The sequence below is a fragment of the Oryctolagus cuniculus genome, chromosome X, assembly GCF_964237555.1.
Source record: "Oryctolagus cuniculus chromosome X, mOryCun1.1, whole genome shotgun sequence".
NCBI lineage: Eukaryota > Metazoa > Chordata > Mammalia > Lagomorpha > Leporidae > Oryctolagus > Oryctolagus cuniculus.
The window spans coordinates 19,145,681-19,166,900 of NC_091453.1; the positions used below are offsets into that span (position 1 = coordinate 19,145,681).

The 21,220-nt window shown below is 36.8% G+C and overlaps 1 protein-coding gene across 15 annotated transcripts in view; it reads right to left on the reverse strand.

The window, feature by feature from the left end:
• The window catches only part of DMD (dystrophin), a 2,248,405-nt gene that overhangs the window by 1,450,532 nt on the left and 776,653 nt on the right, over positions 1-21,220 (reverse strand). For all 15 annotated transcript variants that reach the window (XM_070067426.1, XM_051827673.2, XM_051827679.2 and 12 more), the window contains 3 exons: positions 20,978-21,079; positions 20,423-20,530; positions 8,432-8,611 (listed from right to left, as the gene is read on the reverse strand). In XM_070067426.1, coding sequence (XP_069923527.1) covers positions 8,432-8,611; positions 20,423-20,530; positions 20,978-21,079 — 390 coding nt within the window. The remainder of the gene's footprint in view (positions 1-8,431; positions 8,612-20,422; positions 20,531-20,977; positions 21,080-21,220) is intronic.

Consider the following 21,220-nt stretch of genomic DNA (forward strand, 5'->3'; position numbering starts at 1 on the left):
ATACTGGATACAACCTAGTGTCAGGAGGTGATAGTTTAAGTAAATTATGACACACACATGTGATAAAGTATTATATATACTTCCAAGTTTTTAATGTCATTGGAAATGTTTGCATAATTGTACTGAGTAAACAATGCAAAATTTAAACAAGGGTGGCTTTTTTGGCAGAGAAAATAGGTAATCCCTATCACACACTATGTATTTCCATATTCTTTCTAGTTTCTAAATGTCTACTATGAAGCATTCTTGACAAAATGTTGCTTATGTAAGAAGAACTTTTTCAAAGGGAGGGATGAGAGAGAAGGGGAAAAGGGAGGATGGAGAGAAGGGAGGCAGAAACAGAAATAGCTGCCATCTGCTGGTTTGCTCCACAAAGTCTCATAAAAACTTAGGCTGGGCCAGGCCTAAGCAAAAAGCCAGGAACTTAATCCAGGTCTCCCATGTCAGGAGACCTACCATGTGCTTCCTCCCGGGGTGCACATTAGTAGAAAGCTGAAATCGGAAGCAGGGCACTCCAATAGGCATCTTAACTAACTCCTGAACCTATTGCCTGCCTGAAGCTAAGAAAATGTTTCAAGTTTTTTTGTTGTTATCATTCTACTGTGTCAAGAACTTTGGAATTATTATCCTGCCATCAAAATTCACTAGAATTTAGACAACTGTAACTCTGATAAGAATGACTTAACACTTTCAGTATGATGTTGAACATATTAAATCTGTATATATGAAATTTTTTACCTTATACAAATTTTAAAAAATTGATTAAAGTGGCTAAGTATGGATTTAAAATTTCTGTACCCAAATAAACTTATACTTTAATATTTTCATGAATTTTTTAAAGCACCTGCATAGAACATTTTATTTGTTCCTGTATATATGAATAAGTTGATGCAAAGAAAGTCAAAATTACAAGAGGCAAATAGTATTGTGATCCAACAGGTTAATCCACCATTTGTGATGCCAGCATCTCATACCAGAGTGCAGATTCCAGTCCCAGTTACTCTTCTTCCAATTCAACTTCCTGCTAAGGTTCTTGGGAAGTAACAGATGATGGCTCAAGTACTTCAGTATTTGCCACCATTTTAGGAGACTGGGATAGTGTTCCTGGCTCCTAACTTCAGCCTGGCCCAGACATAGCAGTTGCAGGCATTTGGGGAATGAACCAGAACATGGAAGATCTCACTCTGTGCCTCTAACTTTCAAATAAATAAATATTTTTTAAAAAGAAAAAAAAACAGTTTAATCTATATACATTAAACTTTGAATCTCCATAAATGCCCTCCTATCTTCCCACCTGCCTATTTTTATTATACCTTAAGTATCTTTCAAATGTCTTCTGCAAAATATGCACACGCACACACACACACACACACACACACACACAACAGGCATTTCAACAAGTCTATGGGACAAAGAATTAAAAAATAGAAATTTGTGAAATCCATGCATAACAATAATCTTCATAAAGTTAAATGGACATGTGCATTATGAAAACACCATGCAGGGATTTAAAATTGTTTTCTACCAAAATGGACTTAATTCCATTTACATGTAAACGTGTGTGTGTATATGTGTGTGTGTGTGTGTGTGTGTGTGTGTATAAAATTCCCTTGACCTATCAGTTAGTTGGCCAAGTAACACTGGAAAAAAAGTCACTTTAAAACTACTTATCTTTGAGTGTGAGAGCTTGTTTCTCTTACAGTGATTAAAATTAGAGGCCTATAAGCCAGGCTCTGCAATTCTCAAACAGCAGGTCCATAGTTCACATTCCATGATATGTGGGGACAGTTGGTTACCTCAGAGCTTATTTTCTTCCCATATACAGCAGGAATGATAAAACATATCTCATAGTGTGTGTCCAAGTCGGACTAGCTTTATGGGTGTACAGTTTATGCAGCTGTCCAAGGCCCCTGCTCAGAAGGACTCTTCATTGTTTAAGGTTATGCTGTGTCTTGAAATTCTTAATAGTTTTTTTTTTTTTTTTAACAAAAGGCCCTGTATTTTCATTTTGTACTGGGCCCACAAGTATGAAGCCAGTCCTCATTTCCAGAATTCACTGATGTCTAAGCACCATAAGTGCTCTCTATTGATAAATATTAGTATCAATCCGTATTTTTCCAAATGCTCAGTTTGGCTCAAAGTTTTTCATTGTGTCTTTGTATATATGTCATCTCAAGGCTGACACATGATTATAACAGGGATAGAGAGACTGTGATTTCTAAAATGTAAAAAGAACTGCATAATCATAGCAACAGCTTTAGCTGATAATTTGTAGCCAACCTGAAAACTATCTCCATGGGCACGGTAACACAAGGCATGAACATATAATGGCATAAAGATTTATACCCCTGAGCAAAGGAAAGATTTATATGCTAGACTTTGGGAGAATAGGTTATTAATCATAAGGTTATAAATGCTATATCTCATGGAAGACTACAAATAAATTCCCATAGCTAACTGTACAATACAGTAAGTATTATAGTTCAAGATAGGAATTTAGTAACTAAATTTTAATATTAATTACCGTCCTGTTTTATACTGATAATAAGGCAATAAAACTCCTTGAATAGGTATTGATGTTAGAATCATGAAAACAGAGTCAAATCTCAGAAGACATCATTATATGATTATTAAGAGGATTCATTCCATAAAACTGTCTCTTCAATTTTATGTATTTTGTTCCTCACTTCAAGTACAAGTTTTGTCAGAAGCAAGAGATACACATTGGCTCTGGATTCATATTAAACATAGAATTTGAACAATTCTGAATTAATGTACAAAAATTCTACAGCAACCATTTTTTTAGACACATCTGATCTTCACTTGTATGCCATTTGATAATGAGGTAATGAAACACAATTTGTTACAAGGGATAAATATTATCAACTATACATTTAGGAAAATAACTCATTTTCTTGTATGTGTTACCTCATTTCTTGTTAGTATACAATAGTATCGTATAAGTGCTCAATATTTTGTCTTTATGGTATGTTAATTATACAAACATACTGAGTGAAATGTTAATAGGTTCAGAAATCAGTCTCCTTTGAATAGGAAAAAGATTTTATTTTCATTATCGTCTCATAGCTGCCTTTGAAGTTGATAGAATAGAGAACTTGGAATATCTTCACTAACTACTTCAAAGTATTTATTCATTTATTTATTTGAGAGGCAGAGGGAGAGACAAAGAGCTCTCATCTGCTGGCTCACTTGCCAAAGGTCTAAAATGGCTGAGACTGGGCCAGGTAAAAGTCCAGAGCCAAAACCCAATCCAGTTCTCCCACATGGATAGCAGGGACACAATCACTTGAGCCATCACCTGACACTTCTCACATACACAAAATCAGGAAGATGGAATCAAAACTAGCGTGAGGATTTGAATCCAGGCATTCTAATATGTGAATCTGGTGCCCCAAACAGTATTTTAACTGCTAGGCCAAACACTCATCCCACTATTCCAGAGTTTTATCCAAAATGTCAAGCAAAGAAAAACATAACATGGACATTTCAAGCTAGACAGACACTATTGAAGTATGCTAAATATAAATTTTCCAATTTAAAAATGAGAGGTTCCAAGAGTTAACAGCCACCATTCATTAAATTTTCAGTGCCTATAACATTTTGTTATAGTAGATAATGAATTTATAATATAAAACCTATCCTCACTGATATACAAGGCCCATTCTCAAATATCTATTTTAGTTGGAAGTAGCAAAAGGATGCAGTTAATTTGCCAAGTTATTTGAGCTATAACTTCAAATTTTTATAATAAAACCTTTAACCTGAGAAATTAACCAAAAGATGCTCAAAAATTCATGGTGGTTAATCCTTGAATTCAAATAACATGGAAATCTAAAATAAATGAGGGAATTTTATTTTAATTCTAGTTTTTATGAAACCATTAGGTTTTTTTTTTTAATTGGCAGCAGACTTACTAGGCTTGGAGAGCTTTCAGAAACATGAAAAGTATTACCAACTGAAAAGCTTCAGAGTATTTTTAATTAAAATTACTTGCAAAAAAGAAGCGGCAAACTAATTGTAGCTGCATCTCATGTATCAATAGGTCTAAATAATAATGCTTTTAGAATGGGTACAGCCAGAATATAGATCTAAAAGATTTTATGAAGGGAAAAATTAAGCTCTTTAAAGATGAAAATGAACTCAGAAAAATAATAACTAAATTTTCATCTTAACAGTTCTGCATATTTCTATTTGCATTTAGGGTATAATGAAAAACCCTGGTGTAACATCTCCAGCCTTGTTTCATATTATTCATTTGTCTTGCAAGAATTCTAATATCATTAGTAGTACATAAATGATACAATATAGACATATATATATATAAATCACTTTCTCTATATGGATATCCACATATGTAAGCACAAACACAGCATGAATATGAACTGCCATGTTCAAGGAGCAAGTAATTCTGAATATATTAATTTTAACTTTTTCCTTATTCCTAAGAAGATAACTTATTCTGTTAAAAATTTACAATTTTTTTTAAAAAATGGATTTACCTGTATAGACAAATTCTTATATCTAAGTATCTGATAACCAAATTTTAATATAAATTACCACAATATAACACAGAATATGAATATACCCTTTCCACAGTGTATATGGTTTCAATTAAATGGGGAAATAATATTGCAAACCACTTATACTTAATTTTACAGCATTAATTATAACGAATGTCTATCATATCTTATAGTCGAGATAAATATATATATCCATCAAGGTCATGGCAGTTAGAAAAAATTAGCCATGTGAATCTCAACAATTTTACTTATAAAAAAACAAGGGGACATGAGATCATTTGAGTTTTTAGAAGTCAATCCAGGATATATTTTATTTGTCCTCTTATCATTGTAAGCATTCACATACATAAGAGTTATTATTACCCTTCTAACATTTGGGACCAGGCAGTATTTCTATCTTAGGCTGCCTTCTCATCAAATTAAACAGCCTTAGCTTGTGTCTAGGTGTTACTCAAGTTAAACCTGATTTTTGAAATGAAAAAGAATAGCCCTCACAGCTAATTTTTTTCATATTTTGATCTTTTTTCTGTTCAACTTCTTTCCAAGGTCAAAATCTCTCAAAGCATTGCCCTCAATAGCAGTCAAAGTCATGGGCACAATTTTTTTTTTTTTTGCATGAGCACAATCGGATGCCTTGTTATCTCAGCCACATTTCTTACATCCTGCCTCATAATCGGTTTTAATCATTACCAGAATTTGCTTATTCTTTGTATCAATCATTTAAAAGGTTTTTAAAACAATTTTTAAAGTGTCTATCAAGGGAGTAGCCATTAATAAGAATTATTTTCTCCATAAAAACAACCTGGAAAATATGAATACAAGTGAGTCATTTTCTTCAAAGTTGCAACCTTACACTCAACATTACTTTAATAGTCATATAATTTTGATCAAGTTCAATTTGACATCCACAAAAAATAACTTGGTTTTTTGCTTCAGAGATATGATGTCATTGTGCCTTCTATCTTCTTTTAATTCCTCTTTTTATGGGTAGCTCCATTTCTCTCTTTCTTGGAACTCAAAAATTCCCAGCAAATGTCTGAATAGGTCCTGTGATAGCACATTTCTGGGACAGCCAATGATCGAACACTGAGACAGGAATCTGAAGTTAAACATTGTGGGAATCAATCTGTCTAATCTAAGTCTAGTTACCTGATCTGCCATATGAGTAGATAACTCTTTGAACATAAACACAGAACCACAGCAAGCCCTCCACACTCACTAAGCAATGTTTGTATATCAAGGGCACCTTTATTTTCTCAAAATGTTTCCATAACTATGACTTTTTTTATATTCATCACATGCCAGTGAGCAAGTAGAACATATACATGCTGTTATGTTGGGTATTATTTTGTAAATAACAATGCAAAGCAAACTTAGTACTGTTTTACTACAGAGTTTAAAGAGTTAGAAAATAAGAGGCTAAAGAAATAGCCAGAATGGTGGTCTCATAAACTTTAGATCATAAGATTTCTAATGTTTTCTCCAATTAGAACAATCAAATCAGTAACATTTTGATGAGATAAATAACATTGCTCAAAAAGTAGTCCCATTCTAAGGAGATGAGTTTATTTAAATAATGCATTCCTAGGAAAGTCTCCATTTTCCCATTTTAGTCAACATTATGGAAAACTAGTATATTGCTTTTTTTTTAAAAAAAATTTTATTTGAAAGGCAGAGTTACAAAGAGAGAGGGAGAAAGAGAAATTTTTCTCTTCTGGTTCACTCCCCAAATGGCTCCAACAGCCAGAGCTGGGCCATATCAAAGACCAGAGCCTCATCTGCATCTCTCATGTGAGTGCAGGGACCCAAGTACCTGGGCCATGTTCCACTGCCTTTCCAGGCATTTTAGCAGGGAGCTGGATACAAAGTGAAATACCTGGGACTCAAAGTGGTGCCCATACGGGATGCCAGAGTCACAAGCAGTGGCTTAACCTGCTGTACCACAATACTGGCCCATGTTACAGCCTTTCTAATGGTGTTTTTAAAAATCCTGTCTGCAGGTTGAATAAAGATGCTTACTCCCAGGTTCATCATGTGGCCTACCAAATGAGATTTTTCTGAGCCAAGGGCTTGGAAATATGATTTAATCAGCTTCCTAGGTGATTATTATGCAGACTCAAGTTTGAGAACCACTGAATACAAGACAAGTTAACCAAAGTATGGCCTATGATTAACAGTTACATCTCTATAAATGTATCCCTTAAAAGGCATGCATTTATGAGCAACTTACAAATAATGCCAATCCTTCTTAACATAACTAATCATTTTATGGCAGCAATTATCTCTGGAACCAACACATACATAATGAATAACAAAGCTGTTAGATTGCTAGTGCTTTATGTATTTATTATGTATGTGCCAATGTTCTGGTCATGTACCCATGGGCAGATCACATATGAGAGAAATCATGATATAGCAGTAATTTTACTATTTGATCAATAAACTGCAACAATGTATTTAATGAAAAAAATGGAGTTCTAATTATTACCTAATGAGTATATGGGAAATGACTGCAACTTCAAGTCATATTCCTTCAGAATTTTCAATTTCAAATATGAGTTTGAGTTTAAAAGAAAGATTGAACTATAATTGAAAAACATGGATGTTGGCTGATTATATTTTAACTTGTATTTCTGGAAGCAATAATTCAAACTTCATTCTTTATCTTTCGACAAACATTTCCTAAGTGCTACTCATTAAATGTCAAGTCTCAAAAAAACAAATTGCCTGCACCTGTCTCATAACTGAGGTACTATTTGACTAAAACCTATCGAATGTGGTCACTGCTTCAATAGAGGTGTGTGTGTGGTGCACTGAGTTATGAATTTTGATCAGTCAGTAAAATGTAACCCTTACAATGCAAAGCTACAAGGCAGCATATGATAAATACAATTATATATGTGAATTTTTGAATGACTATCCATTCTTCCACTAATAGTATCAGACAAAAAGCTTTACATTTAAAATACTCCTTTCTTGACATTACTACAATACAAATGTAATTTAGTTTTCTTTACGTACAATCCATATGTTAGTGTAACCAAGCCTCACTGATGTTTCCATGGACTCAATCTATAAAGGAATGTCCAATGATTACATCATGTGTACTTCAAAAAGAGAGGCTTTCAAAGAAATTAAAGGACCCGGGCCCTAGTCATATTTCTACCACTAACTTTCCTTGGATATTTCACTTTTATTCCTTAGTTTCATCCTCCTCAAACATAAAATGGGATTGACTCAAGACCCTCATTGTTCTGGGAATTTATGACTTGTTGTTAAGTTGTGATGATACAGTCACCTTCCATTCTTTTTCCCAAATGCTCTATATCACTCATCTTCCCGTTACTAATGGGATAATGGAGTGTGAACTGGAATGGATTACACTGCGAGGCAGTATCCAGTTATATTAGCACTCATTCCTCCACCTTCTCCCCATTATGCAATACTGAGACAGGCAAGGAGACCCACTTTCATTCAGCTGAATACCAGACAACCACTAATCTGGTATTTGATGGGTTATAGCAGCCCTACTCTTTTAATGCAGGTTTTAAAAATCCTCTGTCCTTAATGTGCTGTACATCGTGATTTAATGCTATAACTAGTACTCAAACAGTATTTTTTCACTTTGTGTTTCTGTGTGGGTGCAAACTGTTGAAAGCTTTACTTAATACATGCTATATTGATCTTCTGTATATAAAGATAATTGAAAATGAATTGATGTGAATGGAAGGGGAGAGGGAGCAGGAGAGGGGAGGGTTGCGGGTGGGAGGGAAGTTATGGGGGGGAAGCCATTGTAATCCATAAGCTGTACTTTGGAAATTTATATTCATTAAATAAAAGTTAAAAAAATCCCCAAGATAATTTGTAACATGATAACTGGTATTACTAACCTGTGCTGAACTCTTTTCAAGTTTTTGGACTAAATTATCCCAACGCAGGGCAAAGTTTTCCAGCCATGCTTCCATCTTCTGTGTAACTGACTTATTTTTCAATGTTGAAAGAAGAGCTTGGTTGAGTGAAGAGAGTTTGTCCATGGATTGCTTTTTCTTTTCTAGATCTGTTTTCAAAACCTGTTAAAAATAAGCAACATCACCAAACAAGAATATGTTAAACTTTGTAAAATACTGTAGTCCAACTGGCTTTTGCATATATTTGGTCATTTGCATAGTTGAGAAAAGACTGCAATAATGCCTACAAAGGACAAAGAGTCCAAATAAACTATACACATAAATAACTAATTCTGGGGAGGCTGTGGGGAAAAATGTACCCCAATCCACTGTTCATGGGAATGTAAATAAACACATCCATTATGGAAGACAGTGTGGAGATACTTCAGAAATCTGTTAAAAGTTCTACCATATGACCCAGCCAGCCCACTCCTGGGAATTTATCCAAACAAAATGAAATCAGCATAGAAAAGGGTTATTTGTACCCCCATGTTTATGGCAGTTCAATTCACAATAACTAAGATATGGAATAAACTCAGATGTCCATCAACTGATGACTAGATAAAGAAATATGGTATATATGGGATACTACTCAGCCATAAAAAAGAATGAAATTCTGTCTTTTACAACAAAATGGATAGAATTAGTGAAATCACATAGTCCCCAAAAGACATACATTGTGTTTTCTCTATTATGTAGCAATTAGTATAGAATGCAAAAAATGTCTAAGGATAAAACTGACATCTTATGATTTGGTTGCTGTTTATAACCACTGTCCACATTCCTGTGAAACAGTGGTCTTTCTACTTGTTGAACATGCTAAGTGGTTCATTAAGTCTTGGATTATAAAGTAAATTCAAAGTATGTTATTGTCAAAATTAAAGGAAAATAAATAGAAGGAGGGAGGGAGGGAGGGAGGGAGCTAAGAGGGGTTATTGAGGGAGGAGGAGGAAAGAATGTATGGTTATCTTTTTAGAATTGTATCTATGAAATACATGAATTTTTTCTATTTTAATAATTTTTAAAAAACTATGAAGTAATATTCCTAAGAAATTTGAAGAAATTCAGATGTAGAATAAAGATCAGTGAAAGCACTTAAGATCTACCTTCAAATATCTAAAGACAAGCCAAGTGAACAAAATAGTATTGTTTCAAAAACAGAGATCAACATATGGAAATTAGTTTTTAACATTTGGAGGTGAACACATGGCTCTTAGAAATAGTAAATTTCCCCATAATTCTTGATAGATTTTGAAGAAAACGCACTATTATCTTCCAGGAACAGTGAAGTGAGATGACAATGGCTAAGAGGTTTTGCCATTCTGAAATGCCAAGTTTATTTTAAGAAAATTGCATTTTCATTAATTTCCACAGTTCAAACATTCTATTTACTATTTGTAAGGAAAAAAATACATGTTATGTGATTTACTGACCTTAAAAGTTGTGTAACACCAAGCATTCAATTGGTGTTTGGATATTTAATTCTGTTCTAAAAGCTAATTTTGGAGCCCATTAAAGGAAAGTAAGCCATTGACTATGATACAAATCCTTCAGAGCCTCTTGACATATTTTTGAGAAACCTAAACATTTTATAGAATAATTTTTTATTATTCACATTTCCAAAGTTCCTGTGAAACATGGACAGTTATATATGCCTTTTGGTTGATGTGGAATGATTAAGCAAAGTGGCTTATATGAAATCAATAGATTAGAGTGCTTATTCTTTCACTGTATTCATTAAGGTCACCCTGTACATGGGAAAATCCAATAGCCAGGCACTGAAAGCTAGCCTCTGACCTAACTTATAAATGCAGAAAAAGAGGAAGGAAGGAAGGAAGGGAGGAAGGGAGGAAGGGAGACAGGAAGACAGGAAGAGAGGAAAGGAGGAAAGGAGGAAGGAAGGGAGGGAGGGAGGAAGGCAGGAAGGAAGGCAGGAAGGAAGGGAAGGCGAAAATCCTTTTACAATTCTTTCACAATCCTATCTTTGGGTCAGTAGCAAGCAAGTACGATGAAAATAAACTGTAATACCAGTCTTTCAGAACTAATCCAAGTTTATTTAAGAACTAACATTGCTTATGGCAAAGAAATTGTCACTAAACAGAGGTAGCAATTGCTCATGAGCTCAAGTGTCACTGGCACAGACTAGTTAATGCACTCCCCTGCACAGGACAGTTTATGTAGCTCATTTTGGCATGCCACCTGCATGGTAGCTCTGAACAGCACACACTTCTGGTGTCTCCTTGAATTAGTTCTTGCTTTAATTCAGGATCTACTTCATCTGATATACTTTATATTGTAGTCTTCATACCAGTTATAAGGAAGCAAGTTTTAAAGTTCTTTTCTAATTTTTCCTCAATTATTAAGTTATTGTTTTACTATTTTTCTCAGTTTGAAAGATCAAAACACTAGTCAAGATACTATAAATTGCATTCATGTCAGAATAAAACTCAGTGTACAAGTTGATCAATGTGTTGTACACTCATTTTGTCTATTTAATTCACATGTTCGCTTTCCATTAAATTTAAGTGCATACTTAACATGATAGTAAAACAACAGTTTATACTACCTCCCTAAAGCTGAGAGCCAAATTTGAATTTTAACATATATCCTTCCAATTCCTTTATGGAGTCTCACTTTCCTTCTGTTCTTTATTAATTCTGGTGTGCATTTATTTTATCATAAGCCACCACAAGTTCATTTTGTAAAGAGACATGATATAAACAAATACATGCATTTAAAAACAAAATGATCTAAGAATAATCCTCTTTGAGTCACCTTCTCCAAGCTTAAGGACTAATTTAAACAGACAGATGTGTAAGGCTAAAGGGTGTATCCATTATTTAACCTAGATAGATAATGATTTGCAAACATTTCAGAACAGAAGTCTGCAAGTTTTGTATAAAAAGAGGATTGTATTGGAAATCTATGGGCAGGCATATGTTGCCTTAACAAATGAAACTAAGCCTTCTATATGGCAGTAAACCAAAGAAAGAAGTATTCACTGAGCATTACAAAAATAAAAGTGAAAATCATTATACAAAATATGACTTGGAAAAGTATATTCAAGGTAAAATTAAAACAGCATTATAATGAAAATTGCGTGATTGGATCAACACATGAGCAAGGGCCAGCGGCATGGTATAGCATGTTAAGCCGCCGCTTGAGATGCTGGCATCCCATGTGGGTACTGGTTTGACTCAGCTGCTCCTCTTCAGATCCAGCTCCCGGCTAATGGCCTGGGAAAGTATCTGGAGATGGTCCAAGTGCTTGGGCTCCTGTACCCACATGGGAGACTTGGAAAAACTTCCAGGCTCCTGGTTTATGCCTGGCACAGCCCTGGCTGTTGTGGCCATTTGGGGAGAGAACCAGCACATGGAAGATTCATTTATATTCTCTCTTTCTCCCCCCTGCCACCTTTCAAATAAAAAATATAATTTTTAGAAAGTGAATATTCAAAAAGTTCATGGAAAAGTCATATTATGAAAAGACTATGAATAGATTTCAAAGTTGTATGTACCAAAAGAAGTGTCTTTTAATTCAATTTTTCTACAAACCTTTTGAAGTATTCTCATATGTTATATAAATCTTGAATACAAAAATACTGAATTAACAAAACTTGTATGAATTCTAGATTTTAGTTTTTCAAAATTTAATGACAGACTAGTAGTTCAGCTTCAATTTCTCTACCACCCCCCTCCCTCTTCATAATTACAGAGTTCCCTCCCTGAAGAATTCTCACATAGTATTTAGCCAAGAAAGGATAAGGAAGGAAATCCATGAAGGTACAAATTCACTGGACTATAGTAATGAGTAAGTTACTCCCATCTATCTTCGGATGTCAATTATTTTAAATTTGAATCATATGTGCACATATTAAATAACTATAGTTAAATTGTTACTAATTACTAAAGTTTAAAACATATGTCTCTTTGCATATCAAGAAGTGACACAGGTCTGTGAGTGCCAGAGACCATCAGAGCTCTAGAAAATTCAGGAAGGAAAAGTAAGCTGTAGAAATTTATACAAGACGCCGGCGCTGCGGCTCACTAGGCTAATCCTCCGCCTTGCGGCGCCGGCACCCCGGGTTCTAGTCCCGGTCAGGGTGCCGGATTCTATCCCGGTTGCCCCTATCTATTCTATCCCGGTGGCCAGGGAGTGCAGTGGAGGATGGCCCAAGTGCTTGGGCCCTGCACCCCATGGGAGACCAGGAGAAGCACCTGGCTCCTGCCATCGGATCAGCGCAATGTGCCGGCCGCAGCACGCTGGCCGCGGTGGCCATTGGAGGGTGAACCAACGGCAAAGGAAGACCTTTCTCTCTGTCTCTCTCTCTCACTGTCCACTCTGCCTGTCAAAAAATAAAAAAAAATTTATACAAGACCAAGGATATATAAAAAAGAAAGCAACATTTTTATAGAGGCCAGGTCCCCAGATAGGCAGGAATCCACAGTCAGTAACACAGGCTGGGTCAGTACTAGATATGGGAATGAGACAAATGTTCAAGACTGAGTAGACAAGTGCCAGGTGGTCAAGGGAAAAGTGCAAACACTTAGGAAAGGCCCAGAAAACCTCCACCCTATTTTCATTTGGCATATGTCTCAGAGAACGATATGAAGACAATTTATTTTATAGTGGCAAAATTGAACTGTGTATCTATTTTACCAGTGGTTGCTTTTCAGCAGATGGAAGGATCTTCAAAATGATTTTGGAGACCAGCATTGTGGCATTGGTGGGTGAAGTCACTGCATGCAATGCCAGCAGCCCCTGTGGCCCCTATGGGCTGTGTCCCAACTGCTCCATTTCCGATCCAGCTCCCTGCTAACAGCCTGGGAAAGTGGTGGAAGATGGCTCAAGTGCTTGGGCCCCTGCACCCACATGAAAAACCGAGATGAAGCTCCTGGCATCTGCCTGGCCCAGCCCTGGTTATTTGGAGAGTGAATCAGCAGATGGAAGACCCCTCCCTCATTCATATTCTCTCACTCTTTAAAATAAATTAATAAAAAATCTTTAAAAACTGTTTTTGGAAAATGCATATTATATAAAAACAATTCATGAACTTAAATTTTTTATACCAAAATATATAAATCTTTTAATTTCATTTTCTAAAAACTTTGGGAATTACTCTTATATTTTGGTAGATTGAAGCATTGCAAGGGTTCTTAACTTGAGGGACTACCACACTCTCTCTCAAGGTTTGTTAAAATGCAGATTGCTGGGCCCCATTGCCAATTTCTAAGTCAACCTAAGAAGGGACTAAGAATTTGCCTGTGTAGCAAGTTTCCAGGTGATACTGACAATGCTGATTTGGGAACTTCACTTTGATAACCAATCAATGATTCTGTTTGGATGTATTATTTGAGGGCAATCACAGGAGTTGAAGTCATGGCAGAAAATATTACAAAGCAGAACTATCAACAAGGACTTGCATAGTTCCCATAAGCACTCCACCTTTATCATTTTTAAAAAAGATTTACTTATTTGAAAGTCACAGTTACACAGGAGAGGCAGAGAGAGAGAGAGAGAGAGAGGTCCTCCATCTACTGGTTCACTCCCAAGTTGGCTGCAATGGCTGGAGCTGCGCCGATCTGGAGCCAGGAGCATCTCCCAGGTCTCCCACATGGGTGCAGGGGCCCAAGGACCTGGGCCATTTTGTACTGCTTTCCTAGGCCACAGCAGAGAGCTGGATCAGAAGTAGAGCAGTGGGACTTGAACCAGTGCCCATATGGGATGCTGGTGCTGCAGGTAGCAGCTTTACCTGGTACGCCACAGTGTTGGCCCCTCCACCTTCATCATTTAATACTACAGCCACTTCATGGTGTCTTCAATACCACAGTACTCCTTTCGCCTGTGCACACATCTCTCTCATAGATCACTACACTTCTCAAGAGTTGTCTTTACCTGACAAACACCAACAGTCTCCACAGCAGCAACCCATTTTCCACAATCAAATTTCTTCTAGACTTGGCCTTTCCCATTATAATTTCATGATAGCACAAGTCTTAGAATTCACCTATGAAGGCCATAACTTTGTCTCTCTAAGTTTTATGCTTTATACCAAATTTAAAAAAAAATCAGTTTTGGAGACCATGATTGTAATGCAATGGGCTAAGCTGCCATTTCCAACACTGGCATTCCATATCAGGGTGCAGGCTTGAGGTTTGGCTATTCTGTTTCTGATCTGGATCCCCGCTAATGTGCCAGGAAAGGCAGTGGAAGATGACTCGAGTACCTGGGCCCCTGCAACTGATGTGACAGACTGGGATAGAAGTCCTAGCTCCTGTCTTTGGCCTAGCTGAGACCTGGCAGTTGTGGCCACTTGGGGAGTGAAACAGAGGATCAAACATCTCTTACCCTGTCCCTCTCTCTGTCTCTGCCTTTCAAAATAAAATAACCTCAATATTAAAAAAAAATAAAGATTACTTCTAATCATAAAAAAACAATGGCTGAGGGTGGGCATTTGGCTCAGTGGTTAAGATATTGTTTGAGATGCCTGCATTCCATGTTGGAGAGCCTGCTTTATGTCCTACTCTCCAGTTCCAATTCTGCTTCTTGCTAATGCACCAGATGACAGCTCAAGTACTTGGGTCCCTTGAGGTTTGATGTGAGAGACCCATATTTAGTTCCAGACTCCTGGCCTTGGCCTAGTCCAGCCCTAACTGTTGTGAGCATATGGAGAGTAAACCAGTAAATGGAAGGTATCTTGTTCTCGTTATTGCACGTGCTCAGTTGCGCTCACTCGCTCCCTTTCAAATAATAGAACCCCAGTTATGGATAGGAATCCCATGGATTTATGGGAAAGGAAATATCAGACTCCCAAATTTCCACCCTCAATGAAAAGTAGGAGGTGGGGCCGGTGCTGTGGTGCAGCGGGTTAATGCACTGGCCTGAAGTGCTGGCATCCCCCATATGGGCGCTGATTCGAGACCCAGCTGCTTCATTTCCAATCCAGCTCTCTGCTATGGCCTGGGAAAGCAGTGGAAGATGGCCCAGGTCCTTGGGCCCCTGCACTCACGTGAGAGACCCAGAAAAAGCTCCTGGCTTCTGGCTTTGGATCGGTGCAGCTCCAACCATTGCAGCCAATTGGGGAGTGAACCAGCAGATGGAAGACCTCCCTCCCTCCCTCCCTCCCTCTCTGCCTCTCTTCTCTCTGTGTAACTCCAACTTTCAAATAAATAAATAAATCTTTAAAAAAAGTAGGAGGTAATCCTGTGGGTTATTAGCAATAATATTTTAAAACAAATTACACTGATTGTAAATACAAGGGTGCTTTAGTACAATGTATCTATACCTAGGTATGTAGTAGGAACTGGTGACAGATGGTACCTGTTTTGGGTCTCAGATTGTGACATATTTTAATGAACATTAAATTCTTATTCACTGCCTGAGTCAGCAGGGGAATTTTACCTAAAATTCTAGACCAGCTGTCAGGTTTTGTTAATTGGCTTAAACTATCAAATGGCAAGACTTATACAAAGCATTTTCACTTTGTTCACAAGTAAGGTAACATAATACACATTTTCATCTTATTTGAAAAATATTGACACTTTACTAAGAGAGCATTTTAATGGCCAAGACCAGGGAAGACTTTTACTCACAAAAATGTCCACATAGTGATACATGACTGTTGCAAACAACCATTACCAATTGCAGCAATTTTTCTCCAAAGAATGAAATGGTATGAGAAGTTTTGAAACAGCTTGAAGGACCTGGAATTGAGCCTTGATCTATTAGTGCTCATTTCACTTCGAATAGGGATGGTATATGATACCTTGGAACATGTGATGTGCTTTTTTCTGAATCTCAATTTCCTCTTCTTAAATAACCAGAATAGTGGATCACAAGGAACTTGAGACCCATAATTGCAGTGAGTATATACTATGTACAAGGTCCGTTATAAATTTAAGATTATTTAAATTTTATTAATCTATAGCTCCCTATGAATGACTTTTTATGGGTAAGTGCAATAAATTATATGCATAGTCACTTGCACTAGGTAGTGAAATTAGGAATTGATCACACAAAATAACATTGTGATACTATGGCATATGGCATTTTCCAAAGATGGCTGCAAAAATAACTCCTTTCCCAAATGCTCTCCTTTAATTTGAATTTGATATTTCTCCATGAAGAGACAATCTAACTCATATCCCTCGAATTTGGGCAGGGCTCTGATTGCTTCAACCAACAGAGTGTGACAGCATCATCATTTTATGAAGTTTGAACTTATGTCCCATTCACAGAAATACTCTTGCTTCTAATTCTTAGCCTCCATGTATAAATTCTGACTAATCTAAAGCAGATAATCTGTAGCAGGCCAAACCACATTAAAAGGTCAGTGGAAGATGATTTGATTACCTTCCCCAGATGTCAAAGATCTCAAATACGGTACAAGTTGTTCTGAGAAAATGAGCACTTTCATTCAATTCTAGACTCAAGTCAGCTAGAATTTCTAGTTGAGGGTACAGTGTAGCAGAGACAAATCATCCCCTCTGTAACTCTCAATTATTGACCCTGAATTACATGAGCATAATGTAAAGGCCATTTCAAGCTACAAAATGTGGAGCTGTTTGTCAGACAGTAATAGTAACTGGAAAAGCAACTAAGTTCTAACTTTTCTAAGTACAGGCCACTGTGTATTCCTTGGACTCCCTTCTTGTGAAAATGAGGTTTCCTTGATAAGTTCTATGAACTTGGCATAATCACCCTCTAATAATTATTTGTCAGCAACTAATTATTGATTGAAAGGACCCATGATTTTATATATAAAAGAAAAGTGTTTATTTGGAATTATCTGCTTTAATATTATGTAACCTATGCATTCCTTCTTCTGAATGAGATAAAATCTTTCCTAAATTGACCACCTCCTGCCTGAGGCATGTGACAGTGCAAATAAGCCTCTGCATTTTAGAAATATTTATTATCCTCACTTCTGCTACATCACTCTCTCCCCTTCTCCTTTTACTTTTTTTTTTAAATATTTGTTTATTTATAAGTCAGAGTTACAGACAGACAGGAACAGAGAAATCTTCCATCTGCTGGTTCACTCACTAGATGGATACAACAGCTGGGGCTGGGTCAGGCTGAGGCCAGGAGCACCTTCCAAGTCTACCATAATGGGTGGCAAGGACCCAAATACTTGGGCCATCTTCCATTGCTTTTCCCGGGGAGCTGGATTGGAAGCAGAGCATCTGGGCCACAAACTGGGGCTCATAATTCTCCTTTCATTCCTAAACTACATCCGCTTAAACTCCTTTTGGAAGCGTCTTCTCCTCTATAACCTATTGATTGTAGGCCTTCCCTCTGCTGTCTCTTTTATTTATTGTGTCACTCTACACAAGCCCTCTAAAGCATCTTGCACATGTCTGTATCAGATCAGCCATGAACTCTTCTCAGATTCTAGTACGTCTATGTAGTTGACCTATAGAATGGTCTTTTTCATTTGGATGTCTCCACAACATTTTACACTCAACCTAAACAATTCTGAAATAATTAACACTCTTTCCATTGCAAAAATTCCTCTTAGGGCTATTGACCTGTCTAGGAATCCATATATCCGATTGAGAATTATGGTAACCATTCCAAATTTCTATCACTTGCTATAAGCTTTAATCATTTAATTTTTTTTTTTTTTTGACAGGCAGAGTGGACAGTGAGAGTGAGAGACAGAGAGAAAGGTCTTCCTTTGCCGTTGGTTCACCCTCCAATGGCCGCCGCAGCCTGCACGCTTCGGCCGGCGCACTGCGCTGATCCTATAGCAGGAGCCAGGTACTTATCCTGATCACCCATGGGGTGCAGGGCCCAAGCACTTGGGCCATCCTCCACTGCACTCCCGGGCCACAGCAGAGAGCTGGCCTGGAAGAGGGGCAACTGGGACAGAATCCGGCACCCCGACCAGGACTAGAACCTGGTGTGCCAGCGCCGCAAGGCGGAGGATTAGCCTAGTGAGCCGCGGCGCCGGCCTTAATCATTTAATCTTAACTTTTTTTTATATTTGTCTCCTCATGTCCCTACCCAATGTTACTTAATGCAAATTTTCTACTTAGTGGCCATAACTAAATGCTTCACTACCAAGGATAATTTAAAAATGCAAATATGAGGGTCAGTGCTGTAGCATAGTAGGTGTCAGCATCCCATGTGGGTGTCAGTTTGAGTCCCAGATGCTCCACTTCTGACACAGATCCCTGCTAATGTGCCCAGGAAAGCAACGGAGGACAACCCAAGTCCTTGGCCCCTGTACCCATGTGGGAGACCAGGAAGAAACTCCTGGTTCCTGGCTTCAGATCTGCACAGCTCTGCCCATTGTAGCCATTTAGAGGAGCAAACCAGTGGATGGAATAATTTCTCTGTCTCTCCCTGGGCACCAACCCTACAATTCTGCCTTTCAAATAAATAAATATTTTTAAAAATACAAATATGAATGCCCTCAAATTCTCAATGTCTTCCCATCAGCATCAGAACAATATTACAAATAAAAGGCTACTTCAAAAATTCTGTAGAAAAATGGAACACATAAATTGATTTTGGATCTACAATGCATATAGTTTTTTCCTAATATGTATTTTCCATTAACTTTATGAAGACTCTTTTATATATTCAATATTTTTACATTCATGTTTTAATGCATGCATAACTTTTCCCAACTCTATCATTAGTAGCCACATCACTAAAGAAACTGTACTATTATATCATTTCACCAGTACATTATAGTCAATAAAAAGCTACCTTGTACTGATAAGCCATACAGAAGTGAATATACCGTAAAATGAGTTTAAGTAACTATGGAGTTAAAGCTGATACAAATAAATATTTGGTAAAATGGTACATGCATATTAACTGGAAAACATCCATTTAATTTTAAGTTATTTAATTATTGTTTAATATAATGCAACTATAAATTGATTTGCTGAGGTGCAACTGCAAAGCATTTTATTAGACATAGTATTTAATAGAATGGATTGATCAAAATATATGCAAATTCTAACTAAGGAATATTTCAGTTGAAAAATTAAGCTCCTAGTATTCGGTAGGCCTAACTGGAACACAACAAAATTTAAAATATAAGAGGAGCTTTAGAGTTCTTTCTCTTCATCTTCCTTCTCAATGAAGGCTTTCTTGGAGTCCTTTTGCTACCAAAAAGATCTTATTTCTTGAAACACATCAGATACTTAATCAATACCATTTGGTGTTTCTTGTTTGCCAAACTAGGGATAAACTTCCTGTCTGTGAGGAAAATTCTCTCTTGTGTTTCTCATATACCAACTTTAACTGGTCAACTTTTGCCTACCAGTATTTTTTTTTTTTCATTTTATCTGAAAGGCTGACAGAGAAAGTGACAGAGATCTTCCACCTCAGGGTTCATTCCCCAAATGCCTGCAGTAGCTGGGAATGGGTGAGGCCAAAGCCAGGAGCCAGGAACTCAGTCCATTTCTCCACATGGGTGGCAGAGGTCCAACAACATCTGCCATCACCTGCTGCCTCCCAGGGTATGCATTAGCAGGAAACTGGAATGGGAAGTGGAGCTGGAGGACTTGAACCAAAGTGCTCTGATTACAGAATGAAGATACCTCAAGTGGCTTATCTACTGCACTAAATGACAACCCCTCATTTATTAGTTTAAAACTGTGATATCTAGAACTTTGTGGAAGGCTCCTAAGTATTTTTATTTCTTAGAGGTGCCTTTTCATTTTAAGTATTATTCTAAGTATACTGTATTTTTTCAAAAGGCTGTTTTTTTTTTTTGAAAAACAAATTTAAAACTCTACCACTAGTTTCACTGCTGCTATAATTAAGAAAAGTATTACACCATCTTTAAATAATCAGTGATTTGAACAGAAATAATAAGTATTTAGTTTAAGGTTTGGAAGAACAGAAAAGACTAATGGTGAAAAATTCATTACTGAGTTCTTAAAAGATTATGGAAAGATAAAATATACATACAGTCAGTTTGCGAAGACTTGACAGCATTTCATTTTGATCCTTAAAGCCAGTTGTATGAATCTTGTTCACTGCATCTTCTTTTTCTGAAAGCCATGTACTGAAAAGGCACTGAAAGAAACCAAAGAATTAGAAAACAGAAAAGAGTAATTATTTAAAAATTGATGATTTTCATGGAAGTCAGAAATATAATGGTGGTTACCAGAGGCTAGGGAAGGCATGGCTAAAGTTTGACCCATGAGTTCTGAATTATGGCTAGATAAGAGTAAGAAGTTCTTGGGTTCTGTTGTATAGTAGAGTGACTATGCATAATGTTAATTGTGTATTTCTCCATAAAAAAAAAACCTGGGCATTATAATTTTGGCTATTTTGCCATAACAAAACATTACTTGATTGGACATATGTGAAATATGAAACAATACATGGTACCCCATAATAATAAAATTTTATTTTAATGTCTGTTAGGTCTTATAATTTTTAAAAGTATACTTTTCTTTGCTTTCCAACTTAGCATTACTCCAAGTCTTTCTCTCCCACAATCTTACCCATATGACTCACCTGTTCTTCAGTAAAACGTTGCCATTTTAGAAGGATGTCTTGCAAAAGAACCCAACGATCTTCTGTCCACCTACAGATGTTTGCCCATCGATCTCCCAGTACCTGAGGGAAAAAAAAAGACAACCGACCACTACATTAGTCACCATCAATTCACTTAAAACAGCATGAAAGACTTACCAAAGTATCTAATTGTTAATCTTCTATGCATATCAGGAGTTATAAAGAACAACCTTCCTGCTTTTG